The following is an 18386-nucleotide window of genomic DNA, read 5'->3' as shown; positions in this document are numbered from 1 at the left end:
CGGCGCTGCGTTCAGGTGGGTCGCGAGGCGGCGAAGGACGGAAGCCGCCCCGCCTGGCGGGACGCCGAGTCGAGCCGGTGCTGCCGCGGGAGCGGCTCGGCCCGAGGACGGCGGTCGCCGCGATATCGGGCGGCTCCCCGCCGGAGCGCTGCCAATTCGCGACCGCGCGCTGCCCGTCGCGAGGCTGCCGTGCCGACGGACGGCGGCGCGGGAGGAGTTGGCACGGGCGCGCCGGTCGCGTGGGAAACACGGAGGTGGCTCGGCTGCTGTTTGCCTGCCGAATTGCTGGCGTCACTGCCGCGACTGAGAGCGGGACGGCCGTCCTTCCCTGGCGGCTGTCGGGCTGCGCTGTGCTGTGTCCGCGCTCAGAGCTGCACTGAGTGGCGCTGGGAGCACGGCCGGCTGAGCGCTCAGGGGCAAGGCCGGGAGAGCTGCGTTCCGTGTCCAGTCACTGGTGGAGCACTGGAGATACGGCTGGTGGTTCTGCACGTGGTTCTTGGCCCAGGTCTTGAAAAGTACGGCGGAACTTACAGTCTCGCAGGTGTTTGTATGCTCTCTAAGCAACTGCTGATTAAAGCATCATTTAATAACCTACCTTTGGTTTGGTTATTAAGGTTTGATCTTCAAGGGTCTTAGAATTACACGGACTTAAGTGATAAAAGAACAAAAATGTCTGCCGACCAACAAGGCCGAAGCTGTTTTGTTTGTTTTTAAGTTTCTTTTTTCTCTTGTAATTAGCTTCATAATAGAGTGGTACAAATGCCTGCTCTTGTGTGAATGTACTGTGCCTGCATTTCTAAGCAGAGGACCAAAAGCATCAGCAGGAATTGCATCCTGCCAACATGTAGGCCATCCGCAGCTTTCAGCTTTGCAGCATCAAAAGCTCCTGGTACATCTGCTGCAAAGATCTCTGTAGTAACACCGCATAACAGTGCCTGTGCAGTTAGAAGAATTACTGTGAGGCAATAGCTTCCCTTCGTCTATTGCTTTGCAGATACAACAAGCATGTAGTATTGCTTTCATCCATAAGTTTATCTCCTGAGCTAATAACCTCAACTGCTGGAAAGGTTATCTCTTGTCCGTCTACCACTTCGTATCTTTCTTCATAAACATAATTGTTTTACCTCTTTATTTTCTCCTACCTGATTTAGGAAGGGGTGAAAACCCATGTGGAGAGATGCTGGCATCAGAGCAGACCTTCCCTTTGCTGCCTGCTTCTTGTAATCATGGCATCTCTTCTGTGCATCCTCATATTCCCCCTCTTGCAGATTTTCGTTTTATACTTGTTTTCTTCCTGAAACAAGAAAAGGAAGAAAAATCAGTCTGAGTAATCTAGCAATGTATGCCCCTTCCCTGGAAGCAAGCATTCAATGCCAAGCTTGGGAGATGGGGCTTTGGGCAATTTGATTTTGTGGGACGTGTCCCTGCCAACAGCAGGAATTTGAAACTAGATGATCTTAAAGGCCCTTTCCAACCCAAACCATTCTATGATTCTGTGTTGATATGCTCTGCTTTTGTATATAGACACCAGTTGCATCCATGTAGCTTTTTCATTTTGAGGCAGAGATAATAATAAATAATTGCTGCTTCTTACCTGTTTATTAGTTGCTAACCTTCTTTCCCTTAGGAGTAGGTAGTAGAGCTGTATTAGTTCTGCGTTATTTTTTTTACTCCTGATAACAGTCTTGCTAGTTTTCCTTCCTGCCCGAATACTTACAGAAGTTTCCCCCTCACGCAGTCATATTTTCTGCTTAAGGCAGTTGAAATGGTTCTGGCTCCTTGGATCCAGATATCTTGAATAAGGCCACAGTGTCCTATTTGTGGTGAAGAGATTGCAGGCATGAAGAAACAGCTGAAAATGTGGAGGAGCAACCAGCACGCAACTAACCAGCTGAGAACTGTGCCAAATCTCTGTAGAACAGCAGCTAAGCAGTGGCTAGGTAAGAGTCCTATTAGTTCTCCTTATTTGTGAGGTTGGTAGTGTCAGAACGAAAAAAATATGGTGTCAAGCCAGTATAGCAAAGGAAAAAGGGCAATTAAATTACAAAGCAGATTGAAAAATAAAGGAAATACTCACCATCCTTCCACCCCATGCCCTGTTCTAGTTTGGTTCTTCTATTATGTGTCGTCTATAACTAATTCAGATGGCTCTCGTAGTTCAAATATAAAGCTGTGTTAGGCTAATAGTACAAAGCTGGTTTTATGGAGTGGAAATGCCAGTATGTCAGGATGATGACACTGATGAGTTATTCTTTAAGGAACTCTCATCCAGATCATCAGTAAAGATATGAAATAGGCCTGGCCCCAGTACAGGCAGGGCAGAAGCTGGCTTGGCCAGACAACTTCTAGAGCTTAGGTGGAAAAAGTGTGTGGCTGCTGGAAGCGAGGTCAGGTGGCATGAAAGGACTACAGGGATGCTGTTTGTCTTTATAGGGGAGAAAATAGTGCGGCCAAAGGTCAGTTAGAGTTGAAGCTGGCCAATACTGTGGCAGCCAATAAAAAGTTAATCTTTAAATACGTTAACAACAAAAGGAAGACCAGAGAGAACGTTGGTTCTTTACGTGATGAGAACGGTCATCTTACAAACAAGGACTAGACAAAGCAGAGACATTTAATGCCTTCTGTGCCTCTGTCTTCAACACTGATGACGGGCTCTGACCTCGAGACGGAGGACTGTGACTGTAGTAATGATGAACTCCCAGTCAACCGCGACCTTGTGCAGGATTTGCTGTTCCACTTGGGTTTATATTAAGTCCATGGAGCCCGATGGGATTCATCCCAACATACTCTGAGAGCTTTGAGGGACCTCTTGATGATCTTTTAGTGATCTTAGGATGAGAAAGAAGACCCTGATAATTACAGGCCTGTCTGTCACACCTCAGTGCCTGGTAAAATAAGGGAGAAAATTATGCTAGAGTTACTGACAAACACCTGAAGGACAGTGAAGTTGTTGGTCACAGCCAGCATAGGTTCATGACAGGAAGGTCCTGTTTAACTGACTTAATTTGCTTTTATGACAAGATCACCCATCCGGTTGATGAAGGAAAGCCAGCTGATGTTATTTTGCATTTCAGTAGAGCTTTTAATGCTGTTTCCTACAGTGTATTTCTGGACAAAATGTCCAGCACACAGCTAGAGAAAAACATAATGTGATGGATGAGCGGCTGGCTGACGGGTCGGGCCCAAAGGGTTGTAGTGAGTGGGGTTACATCAGGCTGGCAGCCAGTCACTAGTGAGATTTCCCAGAGCTCGATTTTAGGGCCAGTCCTCTTTAATGTTTTCATAACTTGTATGTAAGACTGGAAGATGCTTTCAGCAAGTCTGTTGATGATACTAAACTGGGGGAACTGTTGATTCCATCGAGGGTAGAGAGACTTTGCAGAGATATCTAGACAAATCAGAGGGCTAGGCAATCACCAACCACATGAAGTTTAACAAGAGCATGTGCCAGATTCTGCACCTGGAAGAAGCAGCCCTGGCTATTCATACAGACTGAGGGATGCAATGCTGCAGAACAGCCCTGCAGAAAAGGATTTGGGGGTCTTGGTTGGAAGGAAGTTGACCAGCAGCCAAGAAGGCCAACCAGTTCCTGAGGTGCATCAAGCACAGCACTGCTAGCTGGTTAAGGGAAGTGACTGTCCTAGTTTATGCTGCACTGCACTCATGTGGCCTGATGTGAAGGTTTGGGTGTCACGGTACGAAAAGGACATGAAGGAGGGCTAAAAGATGCTGAAGAGTACGGAGTAGAAAACTTTGTGAGCAGAAGTTAAACTCCTTTGTTTTGTTCAGCCCAGAGAAGAGAAGAATAAGAAGAGGCCACACTGTGGCTGACATCTTCCTCATGAAGGGAGCAGAGGGGCAGGTGCTGATCCCTCTCTAGTGACCAGTGATAGAACCCAAGGGAATGGCGTGAAACTGTGACAGAGGAAGTTCAGGATGGATTTGGGAAGGACATCCAGCTGTTGGAGCAGGTCCAGAGGAGGGCCATGAAGATAATCAGAGGGCTTGAGCACCTCCCCTACCAGGACAGGCTGAGAGAGTTGGAGCTCTTCAGCCTGGAGAAGGCTCTCGGGGACCTTACAGCAGCCTTCCAGAATCTGAAGGAGGACAACAGGAAAGCTGGGGAGGGACTTTTTATAAAGGCATGTAATGACTGGACAAGGGGAAATGGCTTTAAACTGGAAGAGGGCAGATTTAGAGCCTGGATTTAGAGGCTGGATGGGACTTGGAACAACCTGGTCTTGTGGGAGGTGTCCCTGCCTGTACCAGAAGGGTTGAAACAAGATGATCTTGAAGGTCCTCTTCACCCCAAACCATTCTGTGATTCTAAGATTCTACGTTTCTGTGATATCAAGAAAACATTCTTCACTGAGAGTGGTTAGGCACTGGAACAGGCTCCCCTGGACAGTGGCCATATCACCGAGCCTGCTGGAGTCCAAGAAGTATCTAAGCAATGCTCTCAGGCAAATGGTCCCATTTTTGGGTGGTCCGTTGTGGAGGCAGGAGCTGGACTCAGTGATTCTTACTGGTCCTTCCTAACTCCGGCTATCCTATGATTCTATGAAAGTGTTTGCAAAGCTAAAAAAAAAATAGCTATGGAAAAGTTAGAAAAGTTCCAAAGTTCAGAAAACCAAAGAAGAAATGTAAGACAAAAAATTTTTGCTTAGCAGTGATTATATTTAAAATAGCACTCTGCTTTTCCTTGCTATCCACTGTTCTCTTCCTCGTTAGAGGGCTTAGTTTTTCAGTTTTAACTGCTACATACATTTTCTGTAATCGCGTGGGGACATCCCCCCGCACACCTGAGGTCACAGATAAAGAATGCCTACTCACAAACACATTGGAGTTAATGAGTTTATTCCCGAATTTCGGATGACATAGCAATATTTGCCTAACGCAGAAGACAAAACCATTTCAGTCCTCAGATTTTAAAATGAATGGACAGAACGACAGACGAGTTAGAAGACGTGCAGCATCCGTTGCTGCAGCGATCACCTGTGAAGCAACCCCCCAAAAAATCCCACCGCAACCAAGAACCCACCACCAAAAACCAGCCCCAACTGGGAACGAGCGGCTTCGCTGTCGAACGCGGCTGAACGCGGCCGGTTGGTTCCTGCGGCCGGTTGGTTCCTGCGTCCCGCCGCGCAGGCTGCAGGTATTTTTACGCCGCGGAGCAGCAGCAATCGCCGAAGTCACCGCTGCGCAACGTTCGGCGTTCCTCTGAAAGAAAAAAAGCGGCGGTAAGAGCGAGATCCGGTTAGCTCCCTCCGCCGCCGGGGTGGGTCGGCGGCCGGGGCGGGGCGGCCTCGCTGTTCATCGGTGGAACGCGGCCGTTGAGCGTGGCGTCACGGCGGGCGGCCCCGCGTTCCCGTACCTCAGCGGCGGAGCGGGATGGCGGCGGCCGGCGCGTGGGCGGCAGGTCGGGGCGCGTGCGTGCGAGGGGAGGAGGGGCGGGGGCGGGTGGTGCCGCGCGGGGATCGCGCCCCACGGCCCGCGGGGAGCCGCGGCTCTTTTCCCGCTCTCTCGTCCGCTTTCGTTCCCTCGGCTTTCCCGCCTCCCCGCCCCTTCTCTTCCCTCTTGGCGCTCTGTTCCCGCCCCGCCCCATGCCCTCCCCTCCCCTCGCGGCCGCTGACCGTCCCGCCTGCCCGCAGGTCCCGGCCGGCTGAGGCGGGGCGCGGCCGCGGCGCCCGCCTGAAGCTCGGCGGAGGAGGTGCGGCGCTCCCCCGTTCCCGCCGCCGCCCGGCATGGAGGCGGCCGGCCTGGAGTGGCTGCTGGGCCCGATGCGGCAGCTGGCGTCTTGGGGCGCGGCGGCGGCCATGGTGTTCGGCGGCGTGGTGCCCTACGTGCCCCAGTACCGCGACATCAGGCGGACGCAGAACTCCGAGGGCTTCTCCACCTACGTGTGCTTGGTGCTGCTGGTCGCCAACATCCTGCGGATACTGTTCTGGTGAGCGGCTCCTCCCTGCTGCCGGCCTCCGAGCTCTTAGTTAGGAGGCTGGGGAAGTAACGGCCTTGACGCGCTTCTTCCCCGCTCCCGAAGAGCTCGGCGCGCCCCGTCCGGTGTGTGGCAGCTCGGGCTGAAGGAACTGCTGCCCTTCGCGGAGCTGCCGGGCGGTGCTCTGATGTCCCCAACGGGGCTCTCTCACACGCTGGTAAATAGGCTTGTTTGAAGCCAAGGCTCCTTTTCCTTGCTGTGGTTTGTGTTTCCCTTGCCCTCGAAGTGTTCTTTGAGCGAAGGCCCTGGTTCTGCACGCAGACTTCAGCATCCAGGTGGTGTTAAAACCACTGGAATGCTTGCCAAACGTTTGAGCGTTTTTCCGAGATGCCAGCTGGCTTCAAAGAGCTTTGCTTCCAGAGCTCCATGCACAGCTGCAGCTGCAGATCCGTATTTTTGATAAGCAGGTAATTGGTGGGGGGTATTTTCACAGTTGTGTTCAGCGTACTCCCCAACATCTAAGGGCAGGTTTGTTTCCATGTTTAGGGTCTGTGCTGCTGAACAAAGAAAACTTTGTAGAGCATTATCTGTGGGTAAACTTCGCTTACTTGCGATATTCCTCATTACTCCTAGTATTGAGGAATGATACGTAGATCATTATATATCATTATATATACCTATGTATGTGGGTATATATCATTATCTCTAGTAGGGGAATGATACGACAGTGGGAATGTGTTTCAGAACCCAAAGATGGAAAAGTCTTGGAAGTGGCTGCAAAGAGAACAGTTATTCTAAGAACGCTTTGATTGTAATGTGCTGCTCTGTAGAATGTAACGAACTGACAGGCAACAGGCTGCTTCCTACCGCTGGGTTTATCTCTTTTTAAAGCTTCTCAGACTTCTGAAGTGCATGTGTCTTCCTGGAGTAATGTTCAGCAAAATGCAGCATGTAAGCACTGTGCTGGAGCAGGAAACACTGGGGACCCTCTCCTGAGACTACAACTAGCAGTTGAACTGAGGAAACATTGCAGTGTCAGAGCTAGTTGTTAACATTAGAGCTGTGTTATCTTGAGAAAGAAAGCATCTGTAAGAGAAATGCGTAGGACAGGAGTTGGAGAAAGCAGCACAGGGCAAAAAGAAGGTAGAGGAGCTGCAGGAGTGGGGGAAATGAGTTTCTGGTTCTGATTTGCACCTGAGTGGAGTTGCTGGCAGTTTCTAGGTAACCCAGGAGAGTGCATCTGTTAAATGAGACTTGAGTGTACTTGAGAGAACTGAAAAAACTTATTTTCACTTGGTTGTAGGTACATGTAACTAAGAGATAGGCAAAAGAATAAGTACTATAGATGATGGAAAAAGTTATGTTTTATATCAACCTTATACATTTCAAAAGAAGAAGAATGTGGTTATATTGACTAATTAAAAAAAAAAAATCATCCTGTGTGTATCTAAGCCACCTAATAATATCCTTGACACATACTGGGTCTGTGTGAGCTCTGTTCGTATCAGAGCTTGTTGTTGATGCTGAGTGGCTCTGTGCAGCACATGCACAGACAGGAGCAGGAGTCTTGTTTGACAGTGTGGCAATGTAAGAGGTGCTGCTGGCTTGTGGTGCAGCCACTTCCTCAACAGGCATGAGCTTGCAGAAACCACTCTGTGCCCTTCTGATTTTTTTGTTGGAAGAAAAAGATTTGCGTAATGACAATTCAACATTCACTAAGAGAATATTTAGCTTCTCTGTAAAGACTAGGTATCCCTGTTGGTCCACAGCAATTGACAGTAAGATGAATAGAATAAGTTAGCAGAACAAAAGCCTCTAATTTATGTGGGCGTGTTTGAAATGTGCTGACAAAGCTGCTTGGCAGTGCAGTTTTTGTGTTGTCTGATGTCATCTACAGCTGATGGCGTGTACCTTATTGGATGTGTAGCACTCTAGAATATTTGATGTAAGCAATATACCTAATAGTCATTGGAGGGAAATGGGAACTTTTGAATTATTCCATAAATATAAACCTAAACACCTGTTGTGCTGGAACAGAGCTGTTCCTACAACTTGTTTTGTTTTGCATTGTAAACTTTCCCCTGTCTGACCAGTAACTTGCTATGGCAAGTCTTTTCCTTTATCAGACCAGTCCAGACCTCCATCTAGATCTCAATTTTGAAATCTTTATTGATATTTGTCTGTTTTTTCAGTTGATTTTTAGCTTCTCTTTGTTGCTCTTGGTTGTTATGGATATGGTTTGTGCCATCACAACTTCCTCTCCACCCTGAAGTACTTAAGGTGTAGGCCTTGAAAACTTTCCAGTTCTAATAGTGTTGCTTTGCAGGCCATGGTTGTTTCCTTTACTGGCAGTTTATGTATTTATTTAACTTCAGGAACGTTTCTGTCAGTCAGTGATCATTTCTGGTGTTCCTTCCAGATTTTTCCTCAATTGGATATTTTTTCTAATTGCATTGGAGGGTCAGACGTTGGGTGTTTCAGACACAACCAGTGCCAAGAGGCAGACAGCTCCTGCCTTTTAGACAGTGTTTCCTTTGTGTTTCCAGGCATCCAGTTGCACCTTTTCCCTATGGCTCTACTCTGCTCTGTTCACCTCACGTGTGGGGCAATTCCCTCTCTTCCTATTTGTGAACAGGCAGGTTCCACATGTACTTAAAACTGTACTTAACTTTCTTCTTTAATTATCTGCTGTGTGGTGGATGGAATTACTTTTCCTCTCTGAGAAGAGATGTTTAGACAAACAGTTGCAGCTACTGCAGTGCAGTAGTAGCGCTGTGATGGTACCCAGTGAACAAGGGACTGCCAAGAGCCAGGATAACAGCCTTGTGGCCAGTTATCTCCTCTGAGCATTTTTCCTTCTCTGATTGTATTATTCACAATTGTAAGCCGTGTTTGAAGATAGAAAACGCTGATGCACTGCTGCTTCTCTTTCACATCTAACCCTTTAGTTTTGGGGTGTGTTCAAGGAACTTGTATTTGCTGGTGATGACAGTGACATGCTGTCTACTAAACCACTTTTTGTGCTTCTGTATTTCACAGTAGCTCAAAGCTTTCTTTTGGAAGAGATTTTTGCTTTTGCTTTCGCATGTTTGGCCTGATTCTCTTCCAACCATGAGTTTAATGCCATCACTTTGCGGAACAGCAGTGGGAGGGGACTGAGCTGCAAGATGTACACATGGCTTTCATTTAGAAGAAAGAACGGGTGTTTAAGCTTACTAACTTTAGGTCTAATGTGTTGACTGTATACTAAGTTTTTGGCCCCTTTAAAGAGGATTAAAAAAAAATAAATATGAAAAATAAATACTTTGTGCCTATAGCACAACACAGTGGGGTCTCCATTTGCTAATGTGGTTAGTAGATTTTTGTGTCTGATTAGGCATTGTGATTTAGCTATGTTTTTCATGGTAATTATGTTAGGATTTTATGGGTTGCTAGTGTAGTTGTAATGAACCCATAGTGTAGTTGTAAAGATCAGTATCAGCTGCACCTTCACTCTAGTCTTTTGCCTTCGTCAGTGCTGCTTTACCTATCTGTCTTCTCTGGATCCCATAGATAGTCATTTCTGACTTTTTGCTCTGCTCAGTTTCTGGGCTGCTTGGCCTAGAGAAGGTCTGCACTGTGGGTTAAAGGAACAGCACAGAACACCTTTGTAGTGCCAGTACGTAGGAAAGTGCGTGACAAGCTCCAAAAAGTGTATAATTTCTTTCTGCATTTTTGATACAAACAATTACCATTCTTGTTTAGCAGATGTCTTACTATTTGCTAGAGTTAGCTCTGACTTCTTGCTCACGATCAGTTGTTAAAATGCCCGAGGGATGGCTAGGGCCTCACTGGTGTGGAAGTGGGAGGTGGTTAGCAATCTGGTGAAGCTGTTCTGTGCTGCTGGGTTTGAAGAGCACTGCAGCACCAAATTTGTGGTGACAAAGATAAACCTGCCTTCTTGGTTCATCTGGCCTGCAGTCTGCTGGCTGCTCGCTTTGAATTGCTGCGACCAAGGGCAGGTGTGAGGAGGTGCTGCACGATCAGTTGAGGGTGGTGGGTGCAGAAGAGCTTTGAGTTCTCTCTCTGCACTCCCATTCCCCTCTTCTTTTTCTAAAACAGCTTATAATGAGATGTTGTGCCTTCTTTGAGTATTAAAATCAAAATAAATAGCTGAAAGAAGGGGAACTACAGGTTTCTTAGAAGTCAGCAGAAGGCATTCTTAGTTGTATCTTGAGTAAGTTCAGCCAAAAGTAATTATACTTCCCACTATTTCCACAGGGTTTTGGACTTTATTCAATTGTGCATTCCATAACGTGCTTCATATAGTATATACAATATGATTGGTATATTTTTTTCAGTTAAATTATATTCTTCCAAAAGGTTTTGAGATGCAGTTCTGGGGGTCAGTGGCCTAAACTTCGTGCAGTAACATCAGGGAAATCTAAACAACAGAAAGTAACACAAAGCCTTCCAGTTTTGGAGCTGTTCTCACAGAATTATTGCCTTAAGACAAACTTTGGAAGCAAGTTCTAACGGTCAGGAAAAGATGAAAACTATGGATTTTGTAATTTCACGGCAGAAGTTGCTTGCTACCTGTTGTTCCACCAGTTCATCTGGAAGGGAAAGCTGGTTCTGATAGCTAATTCAGATGTGTCAAAATTGGGAACTCTTTGTAGTGGAGTCTGTGAAACAAGCCCCCTGTTGCTGACAGAGGTTTATTGTGACAGGTATGTGATGGAGGTGATTTATAGGAAGCTGTTGGACTGGGAGATGCATGTCAAAACTTACCCAGCCATGTTTATTTTGCTGTAACACCTGCAGTGCTACTTGTGGGTCAAGGCCTGATGTCATGAGTTGCTTTGTCTTTAAATGTTGGTCCACTTGTATCTGTAAGACCTGGGGTAGAAAGGAGGCACTCCTAAGACCTTTATGACTAAAATGAATAGTTAGATTTTCCGTATGGGAAGGGAGAGATGATGCTGTAAACCCAGTTTTAAGAGTGACTGCAGCTTTGAGAGATTGCGTTACCCATGCTTTGCTATGTACCAGAGCCTACTAGAAGAGTCTTGCTCAGATATTGAGAGCGATTTCCTGTTTTTTATAAGTGCCAGACTGCAAGATATAAAATTCACCACTCTTTTGTACAAAATGTAAAGGTAAAATAGGATTTTGTATGACCAAGTGAGAAGCTTGTTTGCATAAAGTTGTGGAAGTTTACAAGTCAAGCCAAAATTCATATCAAGAAATCTGAATGTAAACTAGTTCATTTCTTGAGCTCGTTGCTGATTAAATTCTGTTATTGCAATGGCTGTTTTTTAAAGTCAACTGTGGATTGTTTCCTGGGGCCCTTGTGTTGGTATGCAGTGTTCTGTGTGCTTTCCATCTTGCTTAGAGTTTTTTTAACTTCCCAAAGATCTGAGAAAGCTGATTCAGAGAGGTGAAAGCCTATAATAACTTCTATTGCTTGGTGATTTCTGCTGTCACAGTAAGTGGAATTGTCCTTGTGAGGTGAGGCAGAACTACATTGGGCAAGACACATCTTAGGGAAGGACACAACACGTTTGTTCTAGCTTGGGCTGCTTTTGCACAATTGGCACTTACTGTTTTGCACATGCTCAGAACTGGAGCAGCAGGATTAAGGTGTACTGATGGAGTTAGGTGTTTTCCCAGTGACTTGTTAGGCTCCACTTCAGTGTTTCTTTTGTCTTCATCGCCTGACCTTGCGTTAAGTGTATTTTAGACTGCTGGAATACTGATAAAATGTAAGATCCTTCCCCCTCTTTATTTTGCACGTTTAACTAGTACAGGAGAAAAAAAGACTTCTTTAGTTTTTTTACAGTTTTTTATTTTACTGTGGGAAGTTCTCTCTCCTCATAGTCTGATACTGAAAGTCTAAATCTTTTGAATACTGTGGATGTCACAGTTGCTTCCTTTGTCACTTAACTTTGCAGCAGCTTTTAGTGCTCCTAGATCAAGGCAGCTTGAGGAGTCTTGCTTGGGCAGGTCCTTATATCATTTTGAGTAGAGCAAGCAGCTTGAAGTAGTGTTTCATAGAATGACTTAGATCAGAAGGGACCTTAAAGATATCTAGTTCCGCCCCCTGATGTGAGCAGGGTCCCATGCAACTTGGCCTGGAATGCCTCCAGAGATGAGGCATCCACAACCACTCTGGACAGCCTGTTCCAGCACCTCACCACCTTCTGAGTAATGTATTTCTTCCAAACATCTAACCTAAATCTACCCTCTTATAGTTTAAAACCGTTTCCTTTTGTTCTGTCAGTATGAAACCGTGTAAAAGTCAGTCTCCCTCCTGCTTGTAAACTCCCTCCAAGTACTGCAAGGCTGGGGTGAGATCTCCCTGGAGCCTACTCTTCTCCAAGCTAAACAAGCCCATTTCCCTCAACCTCTCATGATAGATAAGGTGCTCCAGACCTTTGATTATGGTCCTCTTCTAGACCTATTCCAGCAGCTTCACATCCCTCCTGTTCTGGGGGCCCCAGGCTCGCACACAGTACTCCAGATGGGGCCTTACAAAGGCAAAGCAGAGGGGAATAATCACTTCCCTCACACTGCTGGTCACCCTTCTTTTAACACAGTGCAGGATACTACTGGTCATCTGAGCTGCAGGAGCACTGCTGGCTCATTGAGTCTGCTACAGGCCACCCAACCGGGATGACGAGGTGGACAAGGTACTTTATAGACAGATAGGTGAAGTCTCGAGGTCTCTCCCCCTTGTTCTCATGGGAGACTTCAACTTCCCAGACATCTGCTGCATTTATAATACAGCAGAAAGAGAACAGTTCCGGAGGTTCCTGGAGTGTGGGAGATACCTTCCTGACACAGCTGGTGAAGGAGCCAACAAGGGGAAGCAAGACCCTGGACTTGCTGTTTGTTAACAGAGAAAGTCTTGTGGGGGGTGTAAAGCTTGGAGGCTGTCTGGAGCTTAGTGATCATGAGATGCTGGATCTCTCAGTCCTTGTTGAATCACGGAGGGGAGTCAGCAGAGCTGCCTACATGGACTTCCAGAGGGTAGACTTTAGCATCTTTAGGACCATGGATGAATGGGGTCCCTTGGGAGGTAAGTTTTGGAGGGCATGGGAGCCTAGGAAGGCAGGGAATACTTTAAGGAAGTTGTTTTAAAGATGCAGGAACTGACCATCCCCAAATCATGGAAGACGAGCCGATGGGCAGGGAGGCTGGACTGGCTGAACACAGACCTTTGGTTGGAAATCAGGAACATAAGGCAAGTTTATGGTCTCTGGAAGAGTGGGCAAGTGACTTATGGCAACTGCAAGTGTGTAATGAAGCTGTGCAGGGAGAAAATTAGAAAAGCCAAAGCCCAGGTAGGACTGATCTTGTCCACTAAGGTAAGAGACAACAATAAACAGCAACAGCAGGGCTAGGGAGAATCTCTGTCCCTTTTTGGATGCCAGGGGCAACTTGGTGACCAAGGATCAGGATAAAGCAGAGGTGCTTAATGCCTTCTTTGCCTCAGTCTTTAATAGAAGACTAGTTACTGCCTGGGTGCACGGCCCCCTGTGCTGGTAGATAGGGATGGGGAACAGAGTAGGCCCTGCATAATCCGTGATGAGATCATTTTGGACCTGCTCTGAAAGCTGGATGGGGCCAGATGGATTGCACCCTGGAGTGCTGAGGGAGTTGGCAGACGTGGTTGCCAAGCCGCTCTCCATCACCCTTCGGCAGTCCTGGCTAACCAGGGATGTCCTGGGGACTGGAGACTGGCAAATGTGACGCCCATCTTCAGAAAGGCCAGAAAGATGATCCTGGAAGCTACAGACCTGTCAGTCTCACCTCGGTGCCAGGGAAAGTCATGGAATGGATAATCTTGGGAGCCATAATGAACCAGTTAAAGGTTAACCAGGGGATCAAGCCCAGTCAGCATGGGTTTACAAATGGTAGATCCTGTTTGACAAACCTGATTTCATTCTATGACAAGGTGACCTGCTTAGTGGATGACAGTAAAAGGCTGTTGAAGTGGTTGTTCTTCCTGGACTTCTGCCTGTCCAGGAATGGCCTTCCACCACATTCCTTATCCACCAAATCTGTCTCCCTCTTTTGGAGGGGATTTTGGATTTGGAGATAAGGATGTGGTGGGGAACTGTGTCAAAGGTCTTGTGCAAGTCTAGATAGCTGATGCTGTCACTCCATCATAGAAGGCCACCAGATTGGTGAGGCACAATCTGCCCTTGGTGAAGCTGTGCTGGCTGCCCCTGATCACCTCTTATGTACCTTAACATCTTTTCCAGGAGGAACCACTCCAACATCTTCCCAGACACAGAGATGAGGCTCACTGGCCTGTAGTTCCCCAGGTCTTCCTTTCTCCCCTTCCTGAATATGGAATTGATGTTTCCCTTTTTCCAGGTACAGGGAACTTTGCCTGGCAGCTGTGATTTTTCAGATATGATGGAGTGTGGCTTCACAGCTCAGTGAATGAGCTCAGGCACCTCCTGGGCCAGAATTCTTTCCTCTCCTTTGACCTAGGTGGGCTTCATCAGGACAGATGCTGAGTAAACTGCCCCATAGTTGAAAAAGCCAAAATTCTTGCCATGACACCAGCCTCTCAGCCATATAGTTATCAGATAGGTTTTCCTGGTCCTCTTGGTATCCCTCCCTGCCACTTAAGGGATAGAGGAAAACACCATCTGTACCCCCATCAACTAACCACTGTGATCCCCTGAAGTCCTTTTTGATAGCCCTCAGGCTTCTCTGCCAGCTTGAACTGTCAGTAATGGTCAATAATCAGAGGGTTAAACCTGACGAGCGAGTCTTGTAGTAATGTTCCTGACCTTGGCCACAGAGAGGAGCATTCTTCCCTATGGGTAGGATGTCTGATAATTGGAGCCCTTCATTCCCCTTGGAAAGGAGTGACCTAAGACAATTACTTCTCTTTCCCTCTTGGTGGAGGCAGTCTTGAGGTGTGGAGTCAATTTCCTTGAAAACCTCCTGGATGGACCTTCCTGTAATCCTCATTTACTTGTTCCTGGAGTTCTAGAGCCTCAAAGCAATTGCATAAGGCCATCTGGGAAGACAGGTGGTTGGGGTGGGGGTTGGGAGGGGGAGGGTTGGGGAGGGGGTTACCTGCCAACCAAGTGGGGATCTGCTTCCAATCCTTCTCATCTCTTAGATCCCCTCCCTTTGCCCAGCGGTGACAAGGCAGGGGATCCACCCCTATTTGGGATGTATCACCATGGTGCCTTTCTCTTAGATATGACAGGGAGATTCTCTGCCAGCCTATCCCCCACTTAAATGCCTGAGGCTCCTGAAACTCTGCCACTGTGCTGTGTGGATAATCAACCTTCTCACACCTCACATAGATGGCATCTCTATCATCCTGCAAGGGCAGCAGCAGGCTTCGGCACTTCCTGCAGCCAAAGACCCAAATAGCTGCACTTCTGGGCAGGCACTTGGTCTAGGTAGCTACATTCCTTTTTTTTTTGCAAGAGCTTTCTGCCATGTTTCCACGATCACGGAATCTTATGGACTGGAAGCACCTGTGGTGGTCATCTAGTCCAACATTACTGCTAAAGCAAGATCCCTAGAGTAGGTTGCACAGAAAAGCATCCAGATGGGTTTGAATACCTCCAGAGAAGGAGGCTCTAGAACCTGTCTGGGAAGTTTGTTCCAGTGCTCTGTCACCCTCGCAGTGAGGAAGTTCTACCTCATATTTCTGTGGATCTTCCTGTGTTCCACTTTGTGCCCATTTCTCTTTGTCCTCTTGCTGGGCACTGCTGAAAAAATTGTGTCCCCATCCTTGTGATGCCTGAACTTCAGATATTTCCAAGTGTTGCCAAGATCCCTTCTCAGTCTGTTCTCCAGGCTGAGCAGTCTTGGGTCTCTCAGATTTTCCTTATAAAGAAAGTGCTCCAGGCCCCTGCTCATCTTTGTAGCCCTCCACTGGACGTTCTCCAGAAGTTCCCATCCTTCTTGGGCTGGGGAGCCAAGAACTGGACACAGTACTCTGGTTGTGGCCTTACTGGGGCAGAATAGAGGAGAAGGATCACATCTCTTGATGTGCTGGCCATTCTCTTCTATTTAATGCACCCTAAGATACTGTTGGCCCTCTTGGTCATAGGCGCTCTACTGGCTCAATATCCACCAGGAGACTTGGGTCCTTTGCAGTGCTCCTTTTGAGCAGGTCGTGCCCTAATATGTACTGATGCAAGTGTTGGTGAACCTGGTCAGGTTCTTCTCTGTCCAGGTCTTGCTGAATGGCAGCACAGCTGTCTGGTGTGTCAGCCACTCCTACTCTGTGTCATCAGGAAACTTGCTGAGGGTACGCTTCATCCTTTGGTGCAAGTCGCTAATGGGAAGGTTAAACAAGACCAGATACAGTAGCAATCTATGGGGAGCACTGCTAGCAACAGCCCTCCAAATAGACTGCACAGCTGATCGTGATTCTCTGAGCTCTTCTCGGTTTGCCTCACTGTCCACTCATCTATTCCACGCTTCCTTAGTTTACCTGTGAGGATTATATGGGAGACAGTGTCAGAAGCCTTGTTGAAGTCACGAATGCGATCCAGACATACAGAGTTGGCTCTGGAAAGCTGAGGTGCAGGTAGAACATCATGGGGGATGTGGAAGATAGCAGGAAGGGATTCCACAGGTACGTTGATCAGAGAAGGGCCGAGGAGAGTACAACTCCTCTGATGTGTGAGGGGGGGAAAAACGTCAATGATGGACACAGAGAAGTTTGAGGTACTGAACAAGTTCTTTGCCTCAGTCTTCCCACACCTCTCAAGTCCCTGAACATCTTGGCTGAGGCTGTGGAAGTAAAAATCCCTCCTGCTGTAAGTAAAGAACAAGTTTGAGACCACCCAATTAGACTGAGCAGGTAAAGTGTGTGGGGAATATTGCATACATCCTGGGCTCCTGAAGGAGCTGGTTGATGTGATAGCCAGGATACTTGATCATATTTGCAAAGGCATGGCTGTCCAGTGAAGTCCCTCGTTGGGGGAGGAGGGGGTAGGAAGGAAGGGGGTAAAAGAGAAATATCTCCTATTTTTAAGAAGGGTAGAAAGGAAAACTTAGGGAACTACAAGTGATGAACCTCACATCTGTGCCTGAGAAGGTCATTCATGGAATAGATCTTTGTGGAGGTTATGTTAAGGCACAGGCAAGATGAGCTGACAATCTCAGATGGCCAGCATGGCTTCACTAAGAGCAGATCATGCCTGACCAATCTGGTAGCCTTCTATGATAGCGTGTTGGCAGCAGTGAACAAAGAAAGGTCATCTGCCTGGGTTTCTCCAAGGCCTCTGACGTAGTCCCACACCACATCCTTATCTCTAAACTTAAGAGAGATGGATTTGAAGGCCGGATTACTGGGTGGATAAAGAACTAGCCGGATTTTTGTGGCCAGAGATCTGTGGTCAAAGGCTTAACGTAGAGGCTGCTCATGAGTGGCATTTCCCAGGGATCCATCTAGAGACTGGGGCTCATCAGCATTTTTATCAGTGACCTGAATAGTGGGATTGAGTGTGCATGCTCAGCATGCTTAGAGATGATACTAAGCTGAGTGTGCAGTCAGTACAATGAAAGGGATGCCATCCAAAGGGAGCTGAGCATCCTTGAAAAGAGGGCCTAATGAGATTTAACAAGGCCAAGTGGAAGTTGTTGCACTTGGGTCAAGACAATCCCAGATATAAGTACAGACTGGGTGAAGAACTCATTGCCCTGTGGAGAAGGATTTGAGGGTCCTGATGGACAAAAAGTTGCAGCCCAGAACTGTATCTGGGCTGCATTAAAAGAAGGGTTGCCAAGAGGGTGACGAAAGTGTTTGTTCGTTTTTACTCTGCCCTTGTCAAGCCTCACGTGCAGTACTGTATCCAGGTCCAGGGATCCCAACACAAGAAAAACATGGAGCTGTTGCCTGAAGCACCTCTCCTATGATGACAGATTAAGAGAGCTGGGCTTATTCAGCCTGAAGAAGATTTAAAAAAACAAACCAAACCAACAAAAAAAACCTAGTGCAGTCTTTCTGTTCTTAAAGGAGAGCTTATAATCAGAAGGAGACCAGCTTTTTATGCGGGGAGATGGTGGTAGGAAAAAGGGAGATGGTTTTAAGCTAGAAGAGGGTAAATGCAGTTTGATGTTAGGAGGAAGTGTTTTACTCTGAGAGTGGTAGAGTACTGCTTGTCCAGAGGAGTTGCAAATGCCCCAGCCCTTAAGGTTTTCAACAGCAGGCTGCATGGGGCCCTGGGCAGCCTGATCTAGTAGGTGGAAACCTTGCCGACATCAGCAGGGTTGGAACTAGATGTTCTTTAAGGTCCCTTCCAACCTGGGCCATTCCAGAGTTCTGTGATAAGTGCCAGTTACTCTTCCCAAAGCTAATGGCAGTGCTTACAGTGAGCAGTGTGGAGGCACAAGGCATCGCGGTTTCCCTTAGCTGGGTGCCATGTGATAAGAAATAATGTTGGTAGTTTTTGTTGGTGTGGGCTGCTTGTGCTCT

General features: G+C 47.3%; 1 protein-coding gene across 2 annotated transcripts in view; it reads left to right on the top strand.

Annotated features, from left to right (window-relative positions):
- Positions 1–5744: 5744 nt before the first annotated feature.
- Positions 5745–18386, top strand: part of SLC66A2 (solute carrier family 66 member 2) — a gene marked incomplete at both ends in the record, with an annotated part of 56249 nt that continues 43607 nt past the window's right edge. For both annotated transcript variants that reach the window (XM_079533309.1, XM_079533310.1), the window contains one exon: positions 5745–5947. In XM_079533309.1, coding sequence (XP_079389435.1) covers positions 5745–5947 — 203 coding nt within the window. The remainder of the gene's footprint in view (positions 5948–18386) is intronic.

This window comes from Tetrao urogallus, assembly GCF_951394365.1.
Source record: "Tetrao urogallus genome assembly, chromosome: 3".
Lineage (NCBI taxonomy): Eukaryota > Metazoa > Chordata > Aves > Galliformes > Phasianidae > Tetrao > Tetrao urogallus.
This window is presented reverse-complemented; position numbering and strand designations above follow the sequence as displayed.